This window comes from Hyaena hyaena, unplaced genomic scaffold, assembly GCF_003009895.1.
Source record: "Hyaena hyaena isolate Hyena2069 unplaced genomic scaffold, ASM300989v1 scaffold_176, whole genome shotgun sequence".
Classification (NCBI taxonomy): Eukaryota; Metazoa; Chordata; class Mammalia; order Carnivora; family Hyaenidae; genus Hyaena; species Hyaena hyaena.
Window position 1 is genome coordinate 331723 of NW_024080809.1, and position 22800 is coordinate 354522.

The 22800-nt window shown below is 53.8% G+C and overlaps 1 protein-coding gene across 8 annotated transcripts; it reads right to left on the reverse strand.

Moving 5' to 3' along the window:
• Window positions 1–374: 374 nt before the first annotated feature.
• On the reverse strand, window positions 375–20732 carry PRXL2A (peroxiredoxin like 2A). Of its 8 annotated transcripts, none has more exons than XM_039240550.1 (7): window positions 20603–20732; window positions 18170–18278; window positions 10354–10533; window positions 8536–8627; window positions 5477–5617; window positions 4673–4837; window positions 375–1127 (listed from the first exon to the last, which is right to left on the reverse strand). In XM_039240550.1, exons 3-7 carry the CDS (start codon window positions 10529–10531, stop codon window positions 1014–1016), a joined length of 690 nt encoding a protein of 229 aa, XP_039096481.1. In that variant the 5' UTR covers window positions 10532–10533; window positions 18170–18278; window positions 20603–20732; the 3' UTR covers window positions 375–1013. The 8 variants fall into 8 exon arrangements, with proteins under 8 accessions (XP_039096481.1, XP_039096479.1, XP_039096485.1 ...); XM_039240548.1 differs by having other exon boundaries at window positions 18162–18278; XM_039240554.1 differs by having other exon boundaries at window positions 10354–10516; window positions 20603–20731.
• Between the last annotated feature and the right edge of the window lie 2068 nt (window positions 20733–22800).

Here is a 22800-nt window from a genome sequence, read left to right on the forward strand (position 1 = left end):
CCCTAAGCAGATACTCCGGGGCAGAGCACCCCCCCACCCCCCCGCTCTGGGCTTTTACTGACTTCGTAGTTACATAACAAATTAATGAATTAAATTATAGTTCATCTGCTCTGTCCCTTCTCCTCTTCATTCACCAAATTAGGCAGAAAGACTGTCAGTAGGAAAGCAGCCACCAATTTTAAATACCAAAGTCATTCCCCTAGGAAGACAGCAAAATCACCCACATGAGTGACAGAATGAATTTCTCTGGTGGTCTGCAAACCTCTTAGGGCATCAGAACTAAAGGAGCTCTCCCCACCCCTAACCCCCCACCCATGGAGAATATTGATTCTTCATGTTCCATGTCTTTGGCATCAATGATTTAAATTCAGCCATCACGACCGTAAATATTTTTATTGTTAGTTTTATCAGAAAGACTTGGATTACAGGCAATTTCTGATACATAATTTTATTAGAGCCAGAAATGATCATTTCTTCTAGAAAAACAAACCTCTGAGGTTAGAACAGGAGGCAAGGAAAAACATAGATTTCACTTTATAATTTACTTTTATCAAGCCACCCCGAGCACTTCAACTCCTTTACAAGAGTATTACTTTAACGGTGTAGAACAGGTCATTAACGGAAAACACACAAGCCTGAAACCTTTATATCCTGAATCTTTAAGTCAATCATCAACTCTTCTTAGATTTTCGAAGACACGAGAATAAAAACCATTGTAAATAACAGAGCTCGCACTCCAGGAGGGGCAGCAGGCAACAGGAAGCTTCATATTTTCCAGGATTCAGCTGAAGTGACCCTCACTGGTTTCTTAGATTTTTATCAATCTTGTCCAGGGGCTGTTTTTGCCTTAGTGGGCCTAAACGGAGCACAATATTAAAACACATTAATGATCTCTACTGAGAACACGGCATGGGTGGCTGTCTAGCTCTCTGGGGACATGAGCAGAGACACGACACATCCCGTGATACAGGTGAGTGGCCCTAGTTATCCCTGAGCCGGGCAGCTTCATACAATCACTTTGTGTCTGAGGCCGAAGTCTGTGGATGGATCTTCCTAGCGGCTTCCAGAACAGAGACTAGGTTTACTTTGTCTCCAAATTCTTTCTCTCGGTGCTCAAGAAGAAGGCCCTGAGAAGAAACAAGAGGAAACATCAGTTCTCACTATATGAGTCACCCGTTCGTGACACAGACACCAAGCGGCAGCTCGGGCAGCGGGGACGAGATCCCAATCGGGCCTGGCACTGCTCCTGAAGGGCTCCGTTGTGGGGGTGAGGACGGACCAGGGGAGGCTACCTCACGACAGCTGGGCTGTCAAGCAGTACGGTCAGGAGTGAAGGAGGAAGGCAGAAGGGGTTCAATAGAATGGGGTGACCGGGGAAGGCTCCACAGATGATAAAGCATGGAAGGCAGCTGCGGGTCTACAGAGAGGGGGAAGTCAAAGAACATGCCGGACAAAGAGACTTTCTGCAGGATGAGCTACCAGAGAAAAGCCTCAAGGGGTGGATGCGGAGCTCGGAGGTCAGGCTTCGGCCGAGGTTGAATGAGCATCTGAGAAGGGAAGACAGAGCCTCTCCTCAGATTTCCTGACACCAGAGGCCACTCCAGATACCGTGAAGCAAAATGCTCTCTAAGACAGAAATCCGCCAAGCTACTCCAAAGTGGTAAAATACACAAAATACTGTGTTTGAGGTCAGTATCCAGGAATCCTTGTTAACAAGTTCCCTGACCTATGTCATCAGGGAACTCGACCCAAAAAACTAAATAAACAAACAAATATGTTCTCTCTACCATTATTTATACAGACTTTAAAACAACAACAACAACAACAAATCCCACCACACTGTGGCGACTACAGAGAAACAGATCAGGAAACTATATTTACATGTTTAATAAGACAGGAGGCAGACGTTACAGGTCCGGGGGAAGAACAGATGACAACATAGAAAACGTTCACGATACACCAGTAAATGAAAAAAGGAGTATCTAGGGGTGCCTGGGTGGCTCAGTCGGTTGGGCGTCCAGCTTCGGCTCAGGTCATGATCTCATGGTTCGTGGGTTCGAGCCCCAAATCGGGCTCTGTGCTAACAGCTCGGAGCCTGGGGCCTGCTTCGGATTCTGTGTCTTCCTCTCTCTCTGACCCTCCCCTGCTCACGCTGTCTCTCTCTCAGAAACAAATTAAAAAATATTGAAAAAATTTTTGAAAAAAGGAGTATCTAGTTTAGCAAGACAGCATTTTCTAAAATAAATAAAACTAAAGTCTTCTCAACCCAGCTCTGTGCTGCTCTAACGGGTTGTGCGTGGTGGCTGTGCTGACAGAATGGCTCTCCTCACCTTCTGTTGGGGTTTCACATGTTCTATGTTGAAGACACATTACTTCTTTAATGTAAGTGAGCTTTAAAGATTATTATTAACAAAGGAAATCTCCCCCGAGGGGCAGCCGGCTCGGTGGGATGGCAGAAACTCTGCCCTTAAGACACACGGAGGTGGGGCGCCTGGGTGGCTCAGTCAGTTAAGTGTCTGACTCTTGATCTCAGCTCAGGTCTTGATCTCAGCTCAGGTCTTGATCTCAGCTCAGGTCTTGATCGCAGGGTCGTGAGTTCAAGCCCCACATGGGGCTCCGTGCTGGGCGTGAAGCCGACTTGAACAAAAAAAAAAAAAAGAAAAAGAAAAAAACACGGAGGCAAGTCCTGAACTCAGCCAGCCGGGGCCACCTTCCACCAGGAAGGAAGAAGGCAGGGCCTCAGGGAGCACCCCAACATGGGCAAACAACACGCCTAGCAACACAAGGAACAGGCCAGCCAGGCTCAGGGAGCCTGTGAGCACCAGATGAGTCATCGCCAGGCAAGAGAAGGCATCCAGGTGAGCTCGGCCCTGCCCTGGAGGCCGAGGGAAGGCAGAGGTGAGGAGGAGGAAGGAATCCCGGAGCGCCAGAGCCTGAGGAAGCTGAGCGACTGATCCTCTCGGGAAGCGGCCTAAGGGCAAGGGCCTCTGGATGGGGTCTTTGGAACCACCTCGAAGAGAGGCTCTGGGCGGACGAACAGTGGGGTCTCTGGGGCAGGACACATTCGAGTTCCTGAGTTCCAGGTCCGCTGTGCCACTAAGCAGCTGTGTATGGGCTGAGCTCTTTCATATCCGTCATATTTCATTTTCTCACAAGTAGATGGGAATAAAAATACCTAACATCCCGGACTGGTTGCAAGGACCTAGAACTCAGCAGGCACTTGCTGGCAGCCATGATCGCTACGATATTTTGGTATCTTTACCAGAAAGTAAGCAAATAGGTTCATGTTAAATCAGGCACCAACCCGTACCAGATTCTAATCCAGAAAAGCACTAGCAGTCACCACGATTTAAAAGAAAGAGACTAGAAGTAAAGCTTGAAATTGAAGGACTTCTATTCCCATTAGCTTTGATTCCTCCCAAATTGAGAAAAGCAAGAGGTCATTTAAAAAAAATTTCTTAGTGTTTATTTTTGAGAGAGAGACAGAGAGTCAGAGCGCAGCTGGGAGAGGGGCAGAAAGGGGGAGATACAGAATCCAAAGCAGGCTCCAGGCCCAGAGCCTGATGCAGGGCTCGAACTCATGAATTGTGAGATCATGACCTGAGCCGAAGTCAGAAGCTTAACTGACTGAGCCACCCAGGTGCCCCGAAATTATTCTTTACTATTTTATTTATTTATTTATTTATTTATTTATTTATTTGAGAGAAAGAGAAAAGAGGGAGAGGGAGAGAGAGAATCCCAAGCAGGCTCTGCACCGTCAGGGGAGAGCCTGACACGGGGCTCGAACTCAGAAACCGTGAGATTGTATGACCTGAGCAGAAACCAAGAGTTGGAGGCTAAACTGACTGAGCCACCCAGGCACCCTGAAAAGTGCACAATTATTAATGTTAGTAGTGAGAGTCACTGGTGCAGACAATGCCGTCTTGTTACAGATGAGGCCAAGTTTTAATGTCATGCCCAAAGTTGGCAGAGACAGGACTTGAGGTCAGGGCACCAGTCGGGGCCCTGACGCTGCACCTACTTCCCACCCCTGCTCTGCGTCTGGCTGGCACCTGCCGGCACTGCACCGGGGGGGGTCTCCAGAGTTCGAGGCTGCCCGGGGTCTGATGTGGAGCACCCAGCCACCTGGCTCCCAGGCCCACAGGGTCCCTGTGCTGCCTCTGGATCCTCAGAGCCGGGGCCCAGAGCAGCCGTCTGCAGAGAAGCCCCCAGGGGCAAGTGCTGTCTCCTCCCACACGCTGCTACTCCCCCTGATTCGGCCTGTTTCTATTCCTTCTCTCCTCTTACTTTTCTCTACTGTCCATCCCCGGTGACCTGGGAAAACTGCCAGGGAATACATTCTTGACGGAGTAAAACCTCCGCTTTCTTTCAAGCGCAGACGACAGAACTTGACATCAGAAAAGCCAGGTGCGCAGTGCTGATGAGCTGCGCGCTCACCCGCCCCTCTCAGTCCAAGGTACCCGCCTGGCCCATCTCAGGGCATTACTGAGTGAGGGGACTCAAGGGGGAGGCGGCTGGAGAACAGATGGGCGACAAATGCTAACACCCCTCCCCTCCCCTCCCTGTACTTCCTGGCTTTCTGGAAGGACGGCTGCAAGACTCCAAGTAGGGAAAGTCACCACCCCTCTCAGTGTCTGGTGCCACAGACCACACGTGAACACGAGGAACGTACCTGCTTTCCCGGTCCCACCACATAAACTCCCCCGAGGATGAAGCCTTCGCCTTCCAGGTTTCCAGAGAAGCCTCCATTCCAGGCCCGGAAGAAGTTGTACCAGACACCCAGACGGACAAATCCCATGAACATCATCTTCCGCTTTTGGGGACCGTAGAACTTTTTCTGCGGGAGCAAGAAAGACAGAGCCCCTGTGAGCAGCCTGTGTGCCTGCCTTCCCTCAGGAGAAGAGGGGCCCGACAGGGCATTTGTTCTCAAAGACGCAACAATGCTGCTTCGTGGCCTTTTCCAGAACCTAACACACATGTGGCTCGGGCCCAGGAGCAGGCTCAGCTGCCCGGGGAGAGACCGCCCTGGTAGCGCCAGCTTCTGGCCACGGGGAGGGCCTAGCTTGGGAACATGCAGCTCTCCGCTCGGACTCTGACCCCTTGCTAGAGCGTGGGGTGCTCTCGTGCCCGTCAGGCTGCTAATAGGCCGACCTCCTGCACAGGGGACAGTAGAGGGGAAAGAAAAGCGGCTGCGGTGAATTAAGAGACAGGGGCTCGTGCTGACCTCCCACCCCTGTACAGTGCGAGAGCCCAGCAATTTCCTAGGCTTCCACGCCCAGGTCACAATTCCGGAAGGGCTCAAGGAACACCTGAGAAGACACCTGTCAAGTGTCCCAGCATGCTCTGCCCTGAGGGCTGGGTGAGCCTCTCCGAAGTCAGGGCAGCCCCAGGCCAGACCTCCCGTGGGCCACTGAGCTCCCCACCCCTAAGCACAAGCCCCACCAGCCTGTGTCAACAGGCCCCCCCGCACATGGACCTTTTCGTCCAGGAAGACTTCTCCTTTGAAGTAAGGCTGGAAGTCCTTCACTTCAGTGCCGATCTGCTCCTTCACCACTGCATACAAGGGGACTCCCAGCTCGTCCAGCTTGGGCTTCAGGGAGGACAGGTCCGCGGCCTCCTGCAGAAGACAGCGAGGTTCAGGGGCACAAACTCTGGTGGCTCTGCAGCCACAACCAATACCCACTTCCCTACGGGCCCAGAGTGTGGCTGGCACCGAATGCAAAGAACAAGCGCAACAACGCCCCAAACAACTGAGGCCTGTGTGGCCCCGCCTAAGCCTGTCCCGGCTGCGCACGAGGCCTCGGCTGGAGGGTGTCAGGGCGCCTCCTCAGCCCAGGCTTCTGGTTTTCTCCACGGTGGGAAGGAGGGGCAAGCCTCCCGTTACCAGCATCCTGACCATGGCCTGGGGAGCAGCTGATAACTAGGAGATTGCTCCAGACACGGCCTGGGCCTGCCGCTTGGAGCCGAGACGAAGCTTCTCCACCACCTCATCTCCCAGTCCCTCCCCTGCACTAGACCGAACTAGCGCAGGCGCTGGGGCCTGAGACAAACGCCCCTCTGGCCGTGGGAACAGCTGTCTCCACACCCGCGCTCAGGGGGCTCCCCAGCCTGCAACACCCTTCCTTTTTCTCCTGCTCCAATCCCCCTCCGGAAAGCAGCCCCTGTGCTGAAAGCTGTCCTGGGCTGGTGGAGTCCGGACTAGAGCCCCAGCTCTCTGTGCGTACCCAGGCTTTCCCGCCTGGGGACTTTTGCAGAACTGAGTCAGTTGTGTACCACCAAGTTGGGCGCTGTCACTTAAGTTCCCCAGTGTGTCTCCGTGTTAGAAACTACGTCCTTCTGTTTCTTTTATCCGTCCATGGCCAGCACATGGGCTGAAGATGTGGAAGGTACTAGAAACCAGGTGGAAAGATCTGAAGGGGAAGGCGGACACAGCTGAAGTGGGAAGCATGGACATCCTGACTCTCACGAACTATATGCTGAATGAAGAAAGGAAACCACGCGCCTCACAGAGAAGCTTCGCACGCGTCCCGGAGAAGCAGAATCCCCCGCGATGCACTGATCAAGAGCTTCACTGAGTATTTTTTGCAAACCCTGTCCTACAGCGGGGAGGGCCGCAGGCCCGCTGTGGTCAGAGACCACGTGTGTGACATGCCAGGGTTTACTCCCCCTTCCCGGGCTCTTTACTCCGGGACGCCGCTGCACGGAGCCATGATGTGGAAACTCAGTCACACGCCTCCGCTCTGGGCCACTCGAAAGATCACAGGCCGCCACCCAGCTCACGTTTTCCACCAAGTGCTCTGCCAGGTGGAGCCCGGGGCGTGGGCAAGCAGTGCTAATGAGCGAGGGCACTGGCTCTTGGCATCTTTTGGGTTTCACTCGCCTTGGGAAATCAAGTCACGACGGGCCTCCAGGTTGGTATCTGAAGGCATGACAGACGTTGAACCAAGAGCCCTGACTTTAGGCTTCGCTTCCCATGGTAGGTGGAATAACAGCCTGTCAGGATGTCCACATCCTAATCTCAGGAAGCTGTGAGTCTGTTTTATCACACGGTCAGGGGGAATTAGGCCGGCAGATCGTTGCTAACCATGTGTTTTCTGGGTGGCCCCAACCACAGGGGTCCTTAAACGTGGGAGAGGAAAGCAGAAGTCAGCGTGGTGGTGACGCAATGCGAGAAAGCATGGTTGAGCCGTTGCTGGCTGTACAGTGGAGGAGGGGGCCGTGAGCCGAGGAATGCAGATGGCCACGAGAAACTGCAACAGGAAAGGGAGCTACTTCCCCCCCTAAAGCCTCCAGAAGGAATGCAGCCCTGCTGACACCTTCATTTTGCCCCAAGGAGACCAATTTCAGAATTCTGACCTCTAGAACGGCGAGCTAACAGATGTGTGTTCTTTAAAGCCACTAGGTTTGTGATAGTCTGGGACAGCAGCAATAGGAAATGGACACGCCTCCCCCCACGGCAGTGTGACTTTGTCACCACCTCTGCACCTCATTTTCTTCCTCTGGGACACAGGCTGTATTTTCCAGGGGTAGGTGGGGGAGACACCGAAGTGCCTTGAATGTGAGTGGATTCTCTGCCTGTCCAGCCACATGGGCAGGAGAGAGATCACAAGGCTGAAAGGAAAGCCTCAGGCATAGGAAGAACAACGGGACAGAGGAGGATGGTGACATGGACCGGGCCACAGCCACCACGTGGTCTCACTCCCAGTTCTCCCCCAGGCAGGGCGGGCCTCAGAACCTGGGCCTTCTATCATAGACTGTGTGCCCAGGACAGGTCACCAAAGCACTCTGGCCCTTGGTTTACCTACCTGTGAAGTGACAAGGCTGGGCCCTGCCTCCCGGTGACAAGCTTCCTCACTTACTGAGCAGGTGACGATGGCCTCCCTCTGAAGGGCCAACCAGGAGACCACCCGCTCAGGGAGACCCAAATCTCCCCAAACTCAGGCCAATGGCACCCACACCATCGGCACCACTCAAATCGTACTGGGCCACACATCCCACGCCGCGAGTGCACGGTTGGTGCCAGAGAAACCACGTGCAAGTGTGTGGCTCTCGGCTGTCCACCAGGGACTCCACTAGGGCTCCCCAAGGAGAGGGGGATGGGCGGGTCCCTTCTAAAGATGCGACCCTGTGCTTCCCAGCCCACCATGGACGTGCCACCCGCAGGTGAGGGCCGACCGTGCCTGCACCAGTAAGAGTCCACACGCCGCATTTCCACAAGCAAGTCCTGTGCTCGGCATTGGGAACACACAGCTGGACCTGGTCCCCATCCCTGATTAAATAAGAAGACGGCCCTGGACACAGTCCCTAAGAGCGCAAAGGCCTGAGAGAGCCAGAGTCCGGTGTATTTGCCAACTCCATGATATGGTGAGCTGTTAAATGAACACAAACAGGGAACAAGTCCAAAGAAATACCTAGAGCAAATAACGGTGCTGATCGAAGGTCAGAGGGGGCCTCCAGACTGTTGGTCCTGGCTGGAAACGTGCCAGCCCCGCTTGCTAGGATCCTTCCCTCGGCACAGAGCCTCCGTGTACTCACCTCCCGACAGAGGAAGCAGCCTGGCCTGCGGACAGCCATGATCACCGCTCCGTTCTTTTCCCAGAGCTCCTTTGCTTTGAAAGTCCTCGGGTCTGGGGAGAAGAAAAGCACCTCAGCATCATCCCCTCCTGGCTCGGCCCCAACCGCAAGGCCAGCTCATAAATGGTACCAGCCCCGCAGAGGACTTGGGAATCGCAAACCGGAAACGCAGGAAAGACTCCCCCTTCGGAGGAAAATTAATACGGTGTAAGGGTCCTACTGAACCCCCCCAATGGGCCCTCCCCCATAAAAATCGATTTGCAAACTTGAACATTCCAAACTGGAACATTTCTGGAAAACTGGCAAATTCCTTTGCTGGTATCAGCGGACACTGTCATGATCCTTTAGGGCAGATACGTGGCCAAAAGCTGAAAGAGATCTTATACTTTAAAACAAAACAAAACAAAACAAAACAAAAAAAACCCCAGAAAACAAAAACCTAACTCTTAAAAGGGCTTACGTCGACAGAAATTTTTTTTTTTAATGAAAAAAATGTTTGGCCTAAATATATTAACTGTAGTATCATTCACAGGACAGGGCAGAAGATGACGGACCAGGAAACACCTCAGGGAAGTACCGCTCTGCCACTCTGGCCAGGCCGCTGTCAGACACAGTCCGCATCTGGAAAGTGGCCTGGGCACTCCCGAAACCTCAGGCTCCTCATTCGTAAGTGTGGGCGCCCAGCAGCTCCACAGAGGCTACAAGGGGCATCGAAAGATGGGTAGGAAAGTGCCCACCGTGGTGTCTGCAGACACAGCCCCCGTTTCAGCATGTCTCAGAGGAATCCTGTGAGATGTTAGGTGAGAAGAAGGAGTGGGGCGGGGTCTGTCGTCACCTGACCCTGGAAAACCTTGAGCTGAAGGCAGCAAACAAGCGTCTGTCCGAAGGACTTCTCAGCCCTCCTCCAAGGTGACCTATGTGGCAAGCGTACACTCACAGCTCCCGCCTCCCCACCACCAGCTTCCTCACTTACTAAGCAGGTGATGATAACCTCGCCTCCCTCTGAGGGGCCAACCATGAGACTACCCGCTCAGGTAGACCCAAATCTCCCCAAACTCAGGTCAACGGTGCCCATACCATCGGCACCACTGAAATCGCACCGGGCCACACATCCCACGCCACAAGCGCACGGGGTGGTGCCAGAGGAACCACGTGCAAGTGTGTGGCTCTCAGCTGTCCACCAGGGACTCCAAGTGGGCTCCCCAAGGAGAGGGGGATGGGCGGGTCCCTTGTAAAGGCACGACCCTGTGCTTCCCAGCCCACCATGGATGTGCTGCCCGCGGGTGAGGGCAGACGGTGCCTGCACCAGTAAGAGTCCACATGCTGCATTTCCACAAGCAACTCCCGTGCTCGGCATCGGGAACACGCAGCTGCGTACGCAGCGTTTCTCAAATGTATTTGGCCCATGGAGCTCCTGTTTTGTGGTGGCGGTCCAAGGGACAACAAGAGAAAGTGAAAAACGCTCCTGATAAGAAAAAGCAAAAATGTAAAATATCCCAGGTCCAACAAGATCACAGCTGCATACTGTGAACACATGGAAGGAAATGTGCAAAAAACAAATGATTACTGCGTTAGGGCAGTGGGATCATCAGTATGTTTTAAAATGCTTTAAATTTTTCCTAATGTTGTTATAGTGCCTTTTCAGTTAAATAAAAAAGAGAGAGAGAGAGAGAGAGAGATGGAGAGAGAGAGAGAGGGCCCCTTCAGGAGGGAAAAAATGAGGAAGTCTGCATCCCGGCACCCTGGAAAAGTACTGAGGCCAGTGGGGTCGGGGCTCACCCTTCTCCAGAGTTTTCAGGTCTATGTCCTCCAGATACTCCAGCGTCGCACTCCGGGACTTGGGCAGAAACACGTCCATGTTGGCCAGGAGCAGCGCCAAGGCGGCTGCCCCCAGGGCCCCTGCGCCGATGGACCACATCCCCATGGTGAAGAAGCTCGGATCCTGGAGGAAAGACATTTCTGGAGATTGAGAGGAAGGAGATGTTACTGCTCTCCCGTCGAGAGAGCTGGAACCTGGTCTCCGGGCAAGACCCCTGCCTCCTACGAGGCAGGGGGAGGGGAGTGGCGGGGGCAGAGCCAACCGGCAAGGGCTGCTAAGCACCTGCTGGCAGAAGAGCCTGGGGATATGGTCCCGTGGAGGTTCCCGCCGCAGGGAGCTGGCGGGTGGGACAGGCACGAGAACAGAGACACCACAGCCCTTGAGGATGCCTCTCTGGCTGTTCCTTCCCCCCTGCCCCAGGCTGCAGTCTCCTGACTGTGCAGTGTGTCCGTGCGGGGTCCCCTGGAGGCGGCCTCCTTCCTCCTTCCCCTCCATGTCTGTCGCTGCCTGCTTTTCCCACTGAGTTTGGGAATCTGGGCTCCTGTCTCCCTGGGGAGGGGCAGCTCTCTCTTCCTTGATCAAAGGATACTCAGAACAGCAACCACACTGTTCTGTTATCTTCTCCTTCTTCCTCTTTAGCTTGTGAGTCCCTCAGAAACAGAGGCCGCACCATCCCTCCAGCCGCCAGCCCGTGCCCGGCAGGGCCTCACTCCTGCTAGGCAGGCAACCTCAGTATGTTTCTCTCAACTGAGAATCGCTTTAGATTTCCTTCATTAGACAGATAAAAGAGGCTCATTGTGAAAATAAAACAGAAAGCAAAAAAGAAGCAACAACACACAACCAGAGTCGACAACAGTCAGCACCTGGAGTATCAACCAGCGATTCAACGACATGGTTTAACGGCGATGGTCACTGCTGAACACGCATGTCCGGCCTGACATTCTCCGCCCTGTGAGCAGAGCCATGCCGACGTCTGCTGTACCAGGGGAGGGGACCGAGAGAACGGCGGCACGTAGGCCCGTTGCTGGGCGTCTGCGTGGGCCACGGGTCGAAATGGACCTCCACGTGGGCCCCTTAGCATCCAGCCTTGTCCCCAGCTCAGTCCTGGGGGCCTCCTCTGGTCAGGAAGCCCCGAGCTTCTGTGCGGGAGCTCCTGAGGCCCCCGGGACAGCAGCAGCGGGTACCCCATCTGGCCTCCCTTCTCCTGACAACTACTTCAAACACCTGTTTCCATGGTCCTCCTGCCATCCTCGGGGCTGATACTGAGGCCTTCCTCCCAAAGCGTCAGCATGACTCTGTGTGCTGCGATCACCGGGTATAGACCAGGTGTGTGTGTGCGGGGGGGCCCACCTAACCAAAGACTTCCGTCTCCCCTACAGCGCGTGCATTAAGCACAGTGCCGGAAATCCACGTGCCACCTCCCAGGGCGGGCTGTGAGGGGTCCACTGCCATGGAGGTGGGGGGCTGGGGTTAATTTGGTGGTGATGACTTGGGAAGACAGGGTGGGCCAGGCTTGCATTAGGCCAGTGTGAAAAGTTCAGATTTGAGTTAAGAAATAAAAGGGAACTTCCAGGCAGGGGGGTGACGAGGAGGAATGACCAAATGAAAACAGCATTTCCGAAAGAGGAATTCGGAAGGGGAAAAAGAAGAGGAGGCCGGTGTGTGGGCTGGGGGAGGGGCACTGCCCAGGCACCTCTCCCGGGCGAGGGTCTGAAGCCCGGAGAATAGAGTTTCTTACCACTTCGCGGCCTCCTGGCTGGCAGTACTGGGGTCACATTGCAGTGCAGATCTCACCCCTTAGCTCAGAACTAAGGAGTCATCAGATGCATCTTAAGCAAACCGGGCAGGCAGTTCACATGCACACAAAAGTTTGAGAAGCATTGTCCAGGGCAAAGAATTCATGATTTTGCGCTTGGCTAGTGGTCAGCCACAGAAAGGACAGTGACTAGGGCTGGGAGAGCTGCGCCCTCCAGTCTCTCAGCTCACCTCTCTCAGCTCACTAGGGGGGCAGCAGGGCTCATGCTGAGCACACATCTACGCCTTGGCCTGGAATGTCCTGCCTCATCCGTTCTGCTCCTCAGGGCTTGGACACCTCTTCAAGAAGGCTTCCTGGATGCTACGCCTACCCTGGCTGCCACCCCCAAGGGATGCAGATTCCCCTACACCTCACACCTGTGACGCTTCCGATGTGCTCCACACAAGATATGCACCTGTGTACCTTTGACTCTGTCCCTCCGCTTGTGTCTGAAATGCCAGGCCCAGCACAGAGCCTGCTTGGTACACAGCAGACTCTCCATAACTGTGCGCTCGAATGAATTCAGAAGAACCGAATGATGATGAGAGCGACTTAATGGAAAACCCAAGTCCCTGGGCCAAGCAGGAAAGAACCTTAGGGCAGGTCGGCTTCCAATTCTTTTATGAGGCAAAGTTACACATTACACGCTTATAATTCGCAGAACAATCGGGGGAATTCACGCAACAACCACATCTCTCGCCTGCCAGCTACGAACAGGAGCCTCCCCAGAGTCTGGAGCAATTCCTGCACCTTTACATGTATCCCAAACATCCCTGGATTTCTGACATACGTGGATGACTCAGGAGCATATGGCGTGGGCTCTGATCACAGATCTGATAGTGCTTAAGAAAGGTTCACAAAGACCGGCTTACATCTGCCCTTACAAAGGACTCACTTCGGGGCGCCTGGGTGGCTCAGTCGGTTAAGCGTCTGACTTCGGCTCAGGAAATAATCGTGCGGTTTGTGGGTTTGAGCCCCATGTCGGGCTCTGTGCTGACAGCCAGCTCAGAGCCTGGAGCCTGATTCAGACTCTGTATCTCCCCCTCTCTCTGACCCTCCCCTGCTCATGCTGTCTCTCTGTCTCAGAAATAAGTAAAACATTAAAAAAAATTTAAAAAAACAAAAAACAAAAAACAAAGGACTCAGTTCAACTCCTGAAACACTTCAGTGCGCTGCAGGAAGTCCAGGGAGCCTCACACTCAGCTCCATGTCCTCCCAACATACCTCTGCTGCTCTTAGAGGCCAATGGGCCCCATCTTCCCACCAACGGCCAGTGAGCCCACTTGCTTGTGACTGCGATGGGACTCAGCATTTGTTTCCAAACATTTATTCAGCACTGACGTGTTTGATAAATGGCAGTGTGGGAGGACGTGCCGCTAAATGATACACGGTCCTGGAGGACATACGGGCCTCGCACACAGATAACAGAAACTCAAGCGGCAAGGTGAGGCAGCTTGGGCAAGGTTCGTGAACGGAAAGCGATGGGGATGAGGGCCAGTTCCATCCGATGTGGGAAGCCACAGAAGCACCCAGAAGGAGGTGGCTTTGGAGTTGGCAGAGGACTCGGCGGGCAGGATGGAAGGCCTAGGCCCCGTCTGGGCTGAATGAGCCTGGGAGAAACCAGGCAGCCTAGGAGCGGATGTCAGTGCCCAAGGCACTCGGAGAAGGGAAGCTCCCGTGTCCAAAGGCACCCCCCCACACCCCCCTACCTCTAGCCCAAGGACTGGAATACAAGAGGTGGGATTCAAAGCCCCCAGGAGTATTGTTTACTACCCCACCCCCACCTGAAGCCTGGGATCCAGGAAGTCTGAGCAGAGATTCACCCCTCTGAGGAGCGTGGGCTCCCCTCTCAGGCACGAAGACGTGAGAGCAGCGGTAACTCCAGAGGGGAGTTACTCTGCATGAACACACGACTGCAGTGGGCCTCTGGCAGCAGGCTCTTCTGCTGTGGGGGGGAGGGGATGCAGTGAAAACTGGCTCTTGGAAACACCCAGAGAACGTGCAGGTCCAGCCCCTGAGCCAAGCCCCCCAAGTTACAAAGCAATCCCCCTCCTGGCACGTCTTGGAGCAGGTAGCCCTGCAACTCGCTGCTGAGCGAGACCGGCTGGGAATCCTGAATCCCGGCAATTCCCACGACAGAGAGGAGGAGGCAGGGGACCTTACTCTTGAAACAGAACAAAGCGTTTTCACATGGGCCTCTAAGGCCAGTGGGAGAGATAGGAAAGCCGGTAAGCCAGCATTTATTTAGTGTCACTTGACACTCACGGCCTAATTCCATTCACTCAACAGTCGTATGATGCAGATATTACCCTGTTTCATGGGCTGACAACCCTGAATTCAGAGCAGCTCAGGCCATTCTGCAGTGTCACAGAGCCGGCAGGCAGCAGCACTGTAACCTGGACCTAGACCACGAGGTCCCTAGGGCTGCCTATGTTGCCTCCCCGCACGTTCATCTGTGGGTTTCTGGGGGGTCAAGGGCATTGATCCCTTTTGTCTTAAGGAGCATCAGAAAAGACTGACTTTTTTTTTCAGTCCTCAAATACAGCCAAATCATTACAGGAAATTTCCCATGGGACAGATGTCCCTTCTCTATCCTCCCCTTCCTATCCCCATCAAGGAAAAGGTCAGTTTTCCTAGGAGGTAACAGCAAGGTTGTTTACAGAAGCCGGCCCCCACCTGGCCCGGCCCCCACCTGACCAGGATTCAGGACTCAGTTCCCGCTGCAGGGACTTATCTGTCCTTCCGCCATCTCCCAAAGAAGAAGGAGAAGTGTGATAAGACCCCAGACAACAGCTGGGGGAGCTCAGAGCAGCAGCTCCGGTGAGAGAAGGCACATGGTGGTGGGGGGACAAGACCCAGCAGGGCTCCCGAGGCCAAAGTGGGGGGGCGGTCCCTGCTCCAGCCCCATTTTCCTCACTCCAAAATGAGGGGGGCGGTGGGCCGAGGTGGACGCTAAGGCTCCTTAAAGCACTCCAGTGCCATCATGCGGGTCTATCTAAAGCAGCTCTCTGGAGTCTGCACGTTCTTGGGTCCCTATCAGAACTCTACCCCCTGCGCACCCATCTCAGACTCCAGAGTGTTTCTTCCCTGCAGCCCCGGACTCCACAAGCCACTCCCTGCCCACAGCCCCTTCTCCCTACCCTCGGTAGTGGGTAGTGTAAACCTGGGAGCAGGGCACACTCACCATCAGCAGCTGCACGCTCCGGGGCTTCTGCCGACAAAGAGGCTGACCCAGCAGGAGCAGGCGGGAACCAGGCTGCAGGGGAAGGCTGGAGGCGGGGCTCTGGAGTCCCGCCTCCGGCCCCAAGCTCGCTCTCTCACACGACAGGCAGGACCGGGCCACCCAGAAACCCTGGGGCTCCTTCAGCTGTTAATACTCAATCTCCAGAAAACATCAAAATGGAGAGCTGCCAAGGCCCCCGGCCCTTCGAAGAGCTGAACAAAGTTTGAGTCATTTGCAGTCATGCAGACTGTAACATTTATCAAGCGCCAACAGACCCTCCCTGCTATCCAGGGCAGGCTCAGGAGGTGAAGCCCTCAACGCCGCCCACGTGTCCCCACTAACTGAAATCCAAGGGAGATGTCGCCTTCTTCACGGCTCCTCACGCGGCCTGTCCCTTGCCCCATTCTTTGCCCTACACCCAGGAAGTCAGCTGGTTCCCCTGTGGTCCCTCACACACTATGTGTCCCCTACGCCCCTTGGCCTTCCCTCCTCCGCTCCTCTCACCCCCACCTGATCCCGGGTGACCTCACCTACTCCCAGCGCTGCACCCTCACCCCTTGGTATTGACTTCCAGGTTCCTATTGCTGTCCCAGACTTAAAGTTTGTACCTGAGGGTTCCGTAGGTCATGTCGGTCGCACCATGTCCAAAGCTGACCTCCCCTCCAGCCTGTTTTGCTTCTGAGTTTCCTAGCTCAGTGAATGACAGGCACCTGGCCGACTGCTCAAGCCAGAAGCTGAGAGTCACTCCTTCTCCCTTGTCGCCCGCCTCGAATCCGTCCTGTGCAACGTGGTTGACGCTCATCCTCCCCTCGGCCTCTCTGGGCTCAGGCCCCGGTGACCCTGTGCTGCCCTCCCTCGGTAACCACAGCACAGAACAGGCTTGGCTCGAGCCAGGTGCCCTACAGCTTGCTCTCCACGCTGCAGCCAGAGTGACTGTAAAACACCTTGACCTGCTTCTTGCCTTGCTTCTGGGCTCTCAGAACTCCTCAGCGCAGCTGTCGGGGCCCTACACAGCTTAGCTGCCGTCCACCATGCTGACCACTCCCTGTGCGAGGACCATAAGGTGTCTTGTTAGGCCTCCAAACTGCTGCTCCTGTTGCTTCCTTTGCTCAGAATGCCCCTCCCCTCCGTGCCCACTATGTAAAGGCCCAGCACAAATAACACTCTGTCCCAAAGCGTCTTCCTGGATGCCCCAACAATCAACTATCTCCCCCACTTCTGCCTATATAGCGCACACACATGTGGAAACACACACAGACCTTTGCACATGGCACAAGGCACACGCGGACTTAGTGTATTTTAGCCACTGGCATGTCTGTTTACACAATATGGTGGAGTCAGCTGAGGGCAGGGCTGTTGCCTCATTCACTCTTGCATCCCTGGCATTTAACACAAATCCTGGTAATCAGTAGGTATTCAATGTCTAATGAAATGATCTGAATGTCATTCTTTACACTCCATGTTGGAACTGATTTGGAGCCACCCAATGTCAGCTCTGTACCAGAAAGTAATTTTGCACGGGGCTGGCTTGATGCTAAATAAAACACTCAAGCCTGGGGTTTGGGTGATCTTAGGTTGGGTCGTAGCTCCACCGCTCAACGGCAAGGCGATGTGACCTCAGCTACGAAGAAGCTGTGTACAGACAGAGGGAGGAGCTAGCAAATCTATGAGGTTGCCCCGGTTCTGACATCCGAAGACTCTAAAGAACGGCACGGCTGCAACTCCAGGGTTCTGATGTCCAAAAAGCCATGGGGGGCCTCTGTTGCTACCGCTCTCCTGCTGGGCGTGCACACTCTCACTCCTCACTTCCCCAGGCCTAATTCCTGCCCGTTCAAGGAGCTGCCTCTGGGCAGGAACTGATAAAGTCTTTATAAAACAAAGTATCGGCATCGGGTGGGATAATTCGTGCCTGAAACAAGTAGAGACGGCATCCTATTCTACACTAGAGGGTACACCTGCCCAGCCCAGCCCCACCCAGGCAATCCTCCCTCCCCAGAATGAGCTGGCCTGAGACAGGCCAGGAGGAAGAAAGGGCTGCGAAGGGAGAAAAAGGAAACTAAAGAATGTGCACGGGCCTCTTTGCCTCCAGCCCTCAGTGCAGGAGGCTGGAGAGGATGCTTCATCTTCCTTTTTTGCTCTCCTGTCCCCTCTCCTTCCCTCAGAACTCTGGTTCAGCCTCTCCTTCACTGAGCAAATGAGGAAACTCGGCCCAGAGAAAGGACTAACTAGTCCAAGGTCACATGGGGGAGGGCTAGTCAGTGGCTGGGCTGGGTCTGGGTCTTCCAACTCCAAATCCAGGATTATTTATCCTGCATGGGACACCCCTGCAGAAGCTGCGACCATGGAGCATGGGGAGAGTGGGGCAGGGTTCAGGGAGGCAGGGGAGCAGTAAGGTTCCAGAAGTCTGCTCGCTGGCCTGAAGAAGGCTGAAGGTAAAACTGCAACTGAACAGGGCCCGGGAAATCTGCGGCCAGAGAGTTCACCTATCTTTGAGTCCCAGTGCTTTGCAAACTGCTTATAATCCAAAGCCACATGTTTTTATAAGGGTCACATGGCTCATTCTCAGCTGAGCAGCCACCGTGCACCTCTCCTCCCCACACTAACAAGGTCCTGTCAATTCTGGATGACATAGGGACAGGCTTGAAAATACCAGTTTAGCAGCCTGGTGGCATCGGCGCCCCAGGCCCCATGAGCAGTAGGGAATGCGCTTCCACCCCCTTGTCATCAAGGGCCCTGCAGTGAGCGCTCACCTACTTGCCTTAGTCTCCAACTCCCTGCTGGGCTCCTTGGGGTGACTGTCTGTCCAGCTCTGGCCCAGATGTCCTTTCAGGTGTCAGAGTTGGGAAGTTCTGAACAGATGCTGATAGCTGAACAAGAGGAAAAAATCAATTATTGGGAAACTCTGAGACAAAGACAAATCCTCTAATCAGAGCCCCCCCCCCCAAAATATGTGGCCAATCTGCCCCTTGCTTGCATGGCCTCCTAACTGGGCTCAGAACACCCGCTCTATCAAGTTACGTGGGTGTGGATGGGAAGGCAAGGGCAATACCACAAAAGACCCTGGGCTTTCGGACAAAAATCCTGCGTTTTCATTCTTTGAGAGGTCACCTTGTCCCTCAATAGCTCTTTCCTAAAAACAAGGGAACTTGGAGGGGTTGCCAGGAAGAATACAGATATATGCATCTGTTTGTACAATAAAGTATTGCAGAATTTAAGGCATTATCTTTCTCTTCTTTGCAGGGCTCAGATTCACATGGGTCTGAGGGCAGGTCATTCGAAGAACACAAAACACTGAACAAATTCTGCAGGTGTGCCGCCCCAGCTGGGTCAGTACAGGCTTGCCTCTGTACTGGGTTCTAGGTCTGGAGGGAAGCCCGGTCTGTCTCAGGCTCCGCTGGCCTAACGGCCTGCTCTGCAGGGCTGTGCCGTTCCTGCAGCCTGGCCAACACTGCCTTCTGCACCAGAGAAGGCAAAGGGCGCTGTCCACGTGTTACCTCTCTGTGCCAGAGGCCACCAAGATCAGAGATGAGGCTGGGTCCCTCGGCCTCTGGACAGTTATTGCTACACAAGCCTCAGCAGAGGAGACTTGGAGTGTCTCAGCTCAACATTTCACAATGAGACAAGAATTCAGCTTGCAGTTTCAGGGCCCAGGATTCTAGTCCTAACCAAATTTTCTGAGAACCAATTAAGGGACACAGGCTGATAAGACAACCATCAGAAATGTCTTCTGTACCCCTAGGGAAGAGTACAGAAGATCTCAAAGAAATGGCATACCCTTCCACAGGCAGGGGTCATGGGAAGAGCCACACCAAGAGGAACTAAAATCTAAATTAAATTCCTACAAGTTGTAGAACCCGAACAAGCCATTGTTTTTGCAACAATAAAATGGGAATGACTCCTGAGTTAACCTTCTACGGCACTGTAGGAATCAAAAGATTAAATGTACGGATGGTGCTTTGTAAGTAAGCTCCCTTACAAAGAGTGACGTAAATATGATGTATAATTCTTACTCATTTCTAGATTAGTCAATGATCTCCCCTAAAATGTTGTTTGTACATGAAATGGAGGGTTTCTGATGACTGGGTATGTTCCAAAGAGTCAGGATTTGCATTCTGAATCCCCTTTCTTGGGCTCCGGGACTGGGCTGGAGCAGGAGCATCCAAGCTAGCATCCAAGCTGCTTTCTGGACAATACTTTTCAAAATAAATCCTAAAGGATTCTTTTTTTTTTTTAATCACCCGCCAAGCTCATAGGAAAATACATTAAAATAAACAAAACTGATCTGAAGTCTAGGTAATTGAGCTTCAGAAACATCATGGTCTATAAGGGAAAAAAGGCCCAGAGTTCGCTGGGTTTGAACTCCAGTCCAGCTTCTGGACTCCCTGGGTGTGGTCCCTCCCCAGAACCCTTGCCAGGCTGGGCCTTAGCCATCTTATCTCCATTTCTTTCACTTCTCCACCCCTGCAACAATCTCGAGACTGTCAGATCGGTGCCTTGTTCGTCTTTCCATTCCTGGACTTCAGCACAGGGATCTTAAATGTACACTTTGGACTCTTTCCAATTCGGTCAGGGGTGTGTGACCTTTAGGGGAAGGACAGAGCAGGTGCCTCTGAGATTCCGAAGAAACCGTGGCCCCATAAAACACACGACCCTAAGAAAGCACATTGCCTAAGCAAGGGCAGAGCCGGGGTCCGCTCACCTGCGTCTGTTCCGCCCACCCCCAGACAGCCCCCAGGTCCGCTCGGGCGGGGCAGGAGCGCCTGGGCAGGGTCCTTTTTTCAGTTTTCTATCCCAATAATTCAGGCAGGTCGGTGTTATCAGTCTCAGTCAAAGCCGGGAGAGGGGAAAAGAGTGGGGGAATCTGACAGATCAGAGCCAGTCCGGGCCCTGGGTCTGGGAATCTGACAGATCAGAGACAGTCCGGGCCCTGGGTCTTTAGACCTTCAACACGGGGTTTTCCCGCTGACCGCTGCAAGTTGGGCCGGGAGTGAACGCCGTCCGTCGCGAGGACGGGGGGTGGGGGGGACCCGCTTCGGCCCCGGCAGGTGCCGCGGCGCTCAGCCGGCTTGGAGGAAGCTTCCCGCGGACTCTGGGGCCGCCCGAGGGGCGGGCCTAACACACCCGGGGTCTGACCCACCCGCGCGCAGCCGACCGAGCCTCGCTTCCCCCGGCCCTGCCTCAGTTTCCTGACCTGCGCCGTGGGGGTGACACGCGCCCGCGGATGTCACGTGCGCGCAGGCAGCTCGCACCACTTTCCCCCGCCCGCCTGTTCCCAGGCCTGACGCCTGGAGGCGAGCGGACCAAGCCCCCCCCAGCCCGGGAGTCCAAGGGATGGCCCCGGCGCCTGCGCTCTTCGGCGCCTGCGCCGCCGCACCTCTCCCACGTGACCAACGCCGCTCCTCCGGGGAGGAGCACGGACTCCACCTCCCCCCGCTGAGCCCCGCCCCTGTGGGAGGAGCCCGGTCTGTAGGGGTCCCATCTCTCCGGCGCGGCACCCCTGGCGGAGCTTGCCTTTGACCCTGTGCGGTCGTTTGGCGCACGGTCCCCGGTTCTCACCGCTCTGGCTTATAGTTCAGTTCTTCGTGAGTGGTGACCCTACACCGCCTGACTCGTTAGGGGCATTGCCTGGAGCGAAAGGAGGCTCCGGACTGCCTTAGCTGGATCTGAAAGCACCTGTCCTGTAGCCGAGGACCAAAGACACCTTTCAGCTCAGCGAGTTTTTGAGCAGTTTTTTAAATGAACTTTTTGTTTCATTTTTGGTATAGGGCTGAGGAATTTTTACGATTTACGATGAGTGTCCCTTCAAACTTTAGGGACGAATTCAGAATTGCTAGCCTCTGACCCCGTCACATATTCTCTTTCACCTTCACAATCCTGGCCATCGGGCAGAGGATAGGGAGTGGTGGAGTGGGGGCCTGGAGCACTGGCTCCTCACTGAGTCTGAGTAACATGGTCTAGTTGGACCCACACTTACTCATCCATTCATTCACTCATTCTTTTACTCCTCATATATTGTGCTCACACTGTTTTAGGAAAGTATGTGGTTGGGAGAACACCTTTTCAGAGACAGGAGGAACTGACTCACAGTACAACACTTAAAATACACCAGGACAATGGGGTGATCAGTCACAGCTTAGTGGAGCAGCAAAGCAGGGCTGACATGCCCACCTGTTCGAAGGGGCCATCTGCCTATGGTAACCGCCCCCCCCCCCCCATCACCTGGGAACCACCTACTTGGGTACAAAGATCAAAAGCTTTACTGATTTACCTCCCTGGCCTCCTACTCAGTCCCCAGGTTCTTTGTAAATTTATGGACCTATAGAGTCTATTCAAGAGGTGTCTCCTTAACCAGACTGTGAGTTCTTTTACTCATCCATAGGACGCAGAGTCTGCTCCAGGACCAGCACCAAGACGTACTTGGGAAGTGTTTTGAAAAAGAGGATGTTTCTAGATTGGGGGTGAGAAGGATCAGTTTGGGTGATCATGCAGGCTTCCTCAGGAGTAGGTAGGTATTTTATTTGAAGAAATACTTGGTATAATTTGTTACAATATGGGTATAGTCATAAGAAAACAGTTTACCTCCCCCCCCCCCAGAGGAACTTTCTCAGCTCCTGCCTCATTCCTCCTTACCCCATGGGGAGGGGAGAGGAAGAAGGCTCATTTTCTCCATCCTGAAATTGGATATTTGGTCAACAGTGAGGAAGGCTGCAAGGAAGAAGGGCCACTTAGACCAAAACAGGAAGCCATTTCCTTTGGGTATGGGTCCCCAGAGACTGGCCATTAACGACAGAACCATTCAGGGGTCAGGGGTCACAGAATACTGAGGTGGGAGGCTCCCTGAGGTCTCAGCTGAGAAACAATCACCAAATGCAAAAAGCCATGAGTGTATTTACACATCTGTAACATTCCAAAGCTCTGAACTTCAAAAGTTGGGCTAGATCTCATAGCTAATTAACACACTCCTCACACTCCCAATTTGTCCAAGAAAGCACAGGCTGAACTCATTAAAAAGCAGTCATCAGACCAGAAGAATAAGTTATGGGCAAGTAGGCACAGGAAAGAAAACTTATCAAGCTCAAGGAATAAAAACAAAAACACCAATCTGCCAAGTTTTAAAGAGAAAAGTAATTCTAGCTTTGTAAAGACCATAAAATAACCTAAATTTGGAGGGTTTTTTGTTTTGTTTTTAATGTTTTATTTATTTCTGCGAGAGAGAGAGAGAGGCAGCACGAGCATGGGAGGGTCAGAGAGAGAGACAGAGAATTGGAAGCAGGCTCCAGGCTCTGAGCTAGTTGTCAGCACAGAGCCCAATGCGGGGCTCAAACCCACAAGCTGTGAGGTCATGGCCTGACCCGAAGTTGGAAGCTTAACTGACTGAGCCACCCAGGC

Excerpts from the sequence above, each read along its gene's own strand:
- PRXL2A (XM_039240550.1), bottom strand. The coding sequence starts at position 10,531 with ATGTCTTTCCTCCAGGATCCGAGCTTCTTCACCATGGGGATGTGGTCC. Across the intron at positions 8,628-10,353 it reads CCTGAAAACTCTGGAGAAGG|ACCCGAGGACTTTCAAAGCA; the intron begins GTGAGCCCCGAC and ends TCTTCTCCCCAG. Across the intron at positions 4,838-5,476 it reads AAGTCTTCCTGGACGAAAAG|AAAAAGTTCTACGGTCCCCA; the intron begins GTCCATGTGCGG and ends TTGCTCCCGCAG.